Source organism: Fopius arisanus, unplaced genomic scaffold, assembly GCF_000806365.1.
Source record: "Fopius arisanus strain USDA-PBARC FA_bdor unplaced genomic scaffold, ASM80636v1 scaffold00019, whole genome shotgun sequence".
In the NCBI taxonomy this organism is placed as follows: domain Eukaryota; kingdom Metazoa; phylum Arthropoda; class Insecta; order Hymenoptera; family Braconidae; genus Fopius; species Fopius arisanus.
The window spans coordinates 718445-723747 of NW_011887758.1; the positions used below are offsets into that span (position 1 = coordinate 718445).

At 43.8% G+C, this 5303-nt stretch overlaps 1 protein-coding gene across 50 annotated transcripts in view; it reads right to left on the reverse strand.

The window, feature by feature from the left end:
• Nucleotides 1-4721, reverse strand: part of LOC105264086 (longitudinals lacking protein, isoform G) — a 91356-nt gene extending 86635 nt beyond the window's left edge. For 28 of the 50 annotated variants that reach the window (XM_011300681.1, XM_011300710.1, XM_011300689.1 and 25 more), the window contains exons 1-5: nt 4549-4719; nt 1901-2096; nt 822-1222; nt 498-741; nt 98-278 (exon numbers count right to left, since the gene is read on the reverse strand). In XM_011300681.1, the coding sequence (XP_011298983.1) occupies nt 98-278; nt 498-741; nt 822-1222; nt 1901-2074 (1000 nt within the window). In that variant the 5' untranslated portion in view covers nt 2075-2096; nt 4549-4719. Of the gene's footprint in view, nt 1-97; nt 279-497; nt 742-821; nt 1223-1900; nt 2097-4548 lie in introns of all 50 variants that reach the window. The other 22 variants (XM_011300717.1, XM_011300725.1, XM_011300711.1 and 19 more) reach the window with 3 other exon arrangements.
• Nucleotides 4722-5303: the final 582 nt, after the last annotated feature.

The following is a 5303-nucleotide window of genomic DNA, read 5'->3' on the forward strand; positions in this document are numbered from 1 at the left end:
TTCGAAAGGACAAATAAACTGGCCTAGAAAAATGAACTTATCCTAGTTTACATTCACTAGTAAATTGGTGGGCTAATTGAGGAATAATTGAACTTACCAGGATGTTGACTTGGATCGTGCGACGAAGGTCCGGCTCTGTTGTTGTCTTGTTCCAGTTCATTGAGGTCATTCATGTCATCATCCAGTGTCAAGTCTTCAACACTCTCCTCAGGGTCCTCCAGGTACTCGGACTTTGGCTCAATCAGGTTATCTGTAGGTTCAGCCTTTTCCAGGGAAATCTGCGATAAAAATAATCCACAATAATCACACAAATCCCTATTTATCATCTTGATGATTTGTCTCGTGTCTTTCCACACTGCAACGTCATGAGAAATTTGACAGAGACAGTAGGATAATAACACGAATTATCATCTACCAACGAGCGAAAGAAACTAGCGGATTACTGCACATCTCCATTAGGCGTTGGTACGAGTTTAATAAATTCTGTCGATAATTACCTGATGAATGTCGTCGGTGGGTTTCGTCAGGTGGGACATGAGTGCTGACTTGCCGACAACATCTCCAGGCTCTGAGTGTGATTTGTCATCCCCAACAGGCGTCAGACCGAGCGATGTTATACCCAATTGCTGGGGTATATCACTAGAATTTGATGCCTCGTGGTTATCCATTGAATTATCATCACCACCGCTTCTTCTTCTTATTCTTTTTCTTTTTCTGGGAAGCGGACTTTGGGAGCCTTCCCTGTAATCACAAATAAATCAATGATCAATTTATAATTTCAATGAATATTTTGCCAATTTTAAATATTAATGAATATTAACCTGGAGGAAACGCCTTTGGGTAATTGTGGACTGGCCGAGTCCTCTGGTACATCAGCAACCGATACATGCGCTACACTCTGCCTAGGAACTTTGCTGTTCTTCTCAATTGTGAGACCGGAAGACCCATGTGGAATGTCTGACAATACAGGCGGTTGTGTTGTTTTTTGTTGCCTCGAGTCTGTTTTGGTGCTGCTGCTGTTGCTGTTGGTACCACCAGTCTTGCTTTCCGAGAGGCCCTTTATTTGTAAGGACTCGGCCGCTTTGAGTAATGCTGCCAATTGGTCTTGGGATATATTAACTTCTCCCCTGTACATGTAGTCCATCATGGCCTTAAGCTCCTTAAATTTCACGTCTTTGAGAATGAAGACTGGATGTTTGTCATAGTGTTCGCTGAGAAGGCCCTGTTAATGGTTCAAACAAAAGAAAAATTTCCATTAGTCTCTGAACACCGACACCGGAAAACCTCAAGAATCCACTCATCCTCTCATCCCCCCTTTTAATACCGCCCCCCATTTCCCTCTCTTCCCCACCACCCCAGGACTTTGCTAACTTTGATATTCCATCCCAGGGCGAGTGGTGCCCTGGAAATCGGCCATCTTGCTTTCCCTGTATTGATCAGGAGAAACCAGGAGGGGATTTGGGTTTGCCCCCCTCGTCGCCCACCTCCCCCCCGGTACCCCCTGTATTTCTCCTCATCTGCGCCCAGCCATGAATTCTATACCTCTTCATCCACCGCCATTTTGTTTCAACATCAACCTATACATCTGTCTCTCTCATTCTCTGTATTTGGTATTGATCTAACTCCTGGCGTACCAACGGGACAAAGAAGTGAAATGCCAACGCTAACTACCTTTCACCAATTCCCACTCTCATTCTCTCATTCCTCCTCTCTCTTCAGAAGAAAAAAAAAACGATAAATCATCGAAATCCTTTCATCTATCATGCCATGATTTTTTTCCTGGACCAACTAATGTCTCAAAGTGGAGTCTCTGTTTTGTCATCAGTAATTTTAATCGATAAAAACCCAGGAAACGGATCGATAGGATGATTTATTAAGATTTAAAAAAAATCAAACTCACCTCAAAGTATGGACTGCACGCGGAGAGGACCACTTTGTGAGCCTTTAGGTACTTCCCCTCCGCCGCCAGGGTGCAGTCGACCAACGTGCCGCTCTCGAGGAGTGTGTCAAAGTTTTGGATGAGCGTGCTCTGGTGATTGTTCCACCTTAGGCAGAACTGCTGATCGTCCTCCATGTTTCAATTCTTTCCCTCGTTTCTGTAGATCCCGATGAAAAATAGAGAAAAAAAAAAAACGTTGATTAATCCGTCGGATCCAGCGCTACCTAGTTCTCGTTGACGCTCTCATTTGCACGGATGTTAATCACAATCCAGATAAATTAATCAATTTTAATAACTGGTATTTTTACGGGCAAAAAAAGCTCTAACGACGCGACCCAAGCTTCCAAAATGGCTGTATGATGCAAGCGCGTCCGGATGGTCTGGCCTTTTCCTTTGTGCGTGTCCTACCTAACGGTAACGAAAAATCTAAATGGTGGGGATGATGCGGGAGGACGACGCGCAAGCACTGCGCATGCGCACAGGGAAACTTCGAGCGGCATCTGCGCGACGACGTATGCGCATTGGGAAGCCCGAAAATAAAAAAAGAAATAAAAAAAATGGGAATAAAAAAAAAGTAAGAAAAAGGCTGGGAGAACCAAATGGGGGAAAACGAATTGGATGGGGCATGTTGCCCAGGAATGTGATGTAGAGAATATGGGGGACGAGGGGGACGAGGGGGATGTGGGGGATATGGGCCCCGTCTACTGCGCCTTTCCGTCGGGCCCACGTTCTATGCTCCACGTTTGTGGAAAAATATTCACCAACGGTTCAATACCGATTTCCATCCGCGAGAGACGAGATATAACACGAAATCAATTGAGCGAACGATGAAACGCGCAAACGCGATAAGCATCGATCAAAGGGGGTGGACATGTATATATGTACAAGAACAGTGATAACGCATTGAAACGCCCGATTGCATAATCTATTTATAATATTATCTCATGTGAGATTGTTGCGTCATGGAGGTAGCAGTCCATAAATAATACAACAAAAATATTATAGTGATTACGCGTTTTTTTTTTATTTGGATTGACGAATGGATGTTTTACGACGGTGAAAATGGGAATTGAGGAATTATGAAATAGGGGGAATACCGAGGAAAGGAGAGGCGCGCGCACCTCTTGTTAGACGAGGGGAACTTTAGTTTTTGTGTACTCAGCGTTTCCCTCCCCACCTTTTTTGTCCACTTCACTTCTCCTCCTTTTCACCGCAACTCCCCTGGAATAAAGCGGCAACGGGGGCACCCAACATGGCCGACAACAGGGTCGTGCCCGTACAAAATGGCGAAAAGCCCAAGTGGAAATTCCAAGTTTCGCGGTTCCACGAAATTCAATCGATATTTCCGCGAGGCGAGTCAGAATGGGCCGGAATGAACGCTCAAATTTCCGCTGTCAAATCGAATAGCTCCCGGATAAAAAAATGATAGATAATTTTGGGGGGACGCGGGGAGAGAACGCTTTCCCGAATCAATAGTTCCCACGGAATTCAATGACACGTTTGGGCAAGGCGGATGGAGATTTCCGAGATTTTAGGGTAATTTCACTCACCAAAGTCTCTGAAGTATAAAAAGTCCTAATATCACAAGCGAGGTAGACGCTAGAACTTGAAACAACACCCCAGGGAAAGCTTCCAACTCGACGTGTGCTCTTTCGCCGCTGCCCTTCACGACAATGGCTTACGTACGTTGAACGTTGCTCCGATTCGCCCCACCACCCTCTCAGAGGAAATTATAAAAAAAAAATATATATATCCGTGGCAACGCCGGCAACCGACGACAGCGCGACGGTTGCTGCTTGTACTTGGGCACGAGTTTTACCCGTTTCGCCCCCTATTCGGTATATGAACGACAACTTTTTATCATTGCCCCATTTTCGCAAAAAAAATAATTATCTCAATGAACCCACTAATCTATTTTTATTCATCTTTTCTTTTTTACTTAAAGATTAGTCTCTGAAAAAAATATCGCGACACATTTCTCGGATTTTGACAATTAACCGACGATTCTCCAGAAATTGATGACAATAATTTTTGGAGAAAAATGTCTAAAGTGAAAATGTGGAGGATAATTAAAAAATGAAAATTTGGATTTTCGGAGAAAAAGTTTAAAGATGATAATATCAACACTTGAATTCATTGAGATAATTTCCAGAATGTGAACCGAAACCAAAGAACAAAAAAAACCCGAAAACCAAAAAAAAACCCCAAACAACGACGCAAAAATAATCACATGTCCTCAAGTTTCATCATTATTAGGATTTGCATAGTACTGGCAAACAGCTATCGGTGTACAGTAATGGCGGCGAATGTGGCCTCGAGAGTACAAAATGGCGAAAATTTTCGGCAAAAACGCGGGGGAAAGGCTTTTCCCAGAGACGACGACCACGAGACTCCGCAGAAATCCTAGGGGACTAAAAAAATTTTTAAAAATCCGATTCAGCAAAAAATCCTCTTGAAAATAGATTTCCCCCAGTAATAGTTAATCGGAAAAATCGACCTAGGGACGCCACGGCTTTTCTAACATCAATCCCCAAAAATGTAATCCCCAATGTCATCCCAGCCCAACGATAACTCAAATAAATCCAATATAAAATCATTGCATTACTCACCTAATGTTGGCACAGTCTAAATATCACAGGAGGAAAACTCTTAAAGGAAAACTACGTGTCCGGTGGAAAGTCCGGTCCTCAGCGTGCACTATCCGAGCGTCGTGGATTCTTTTTACACAATGGCGTTATTCTCGGATGCGTAACGATCGACAGCGAATGCCGAAGTGCCAGCCGAGGGTGGAACGGAATTTAGCCGAGGTTTCGAGTGGGCAGACGCGGCGCAAAACAACACCAAACCCTTCTCTGCGCAGATTGATGTTATAAGAGGGGATAGATATGTTCAGTACCGTACAAATCACCATGAAAACCCACACCAGTCGCCTCAATCCTCCCAACAATCTGGACAATCGAAAAACTCATTCAATCAATTCCGATCTCCCTATCCCAATAAAAACTAATATCTTCACCAAAAAAATCCCAATGACAAATGAAAAATCGCAATGAAAAATAAATAATTCAAAAATGTGAGTCATGGGTATTTGAACATGTGTTGGAATGATGATTTTTGTTGATTTTTGTTGATTTTTGTTGATTTTTGTTGATTATTATCGGGATGTTGAGTGGAGCGGGCATGTAGATATCCGGTGATTCTCAACAAGTAGTCCACGATGGGGATTGGCTCTTGGTGATTCAACATTTTGTGGTGGGGGTAGGCGTTGGTTTCCGTTCATGGTGGACATCACCGGTTCCTGGTTGTGCGCGCAACCCGCGGGAGAGAGGCGAAAGGAGATTGTGGCGCGCGGGAGAAGTGGAAA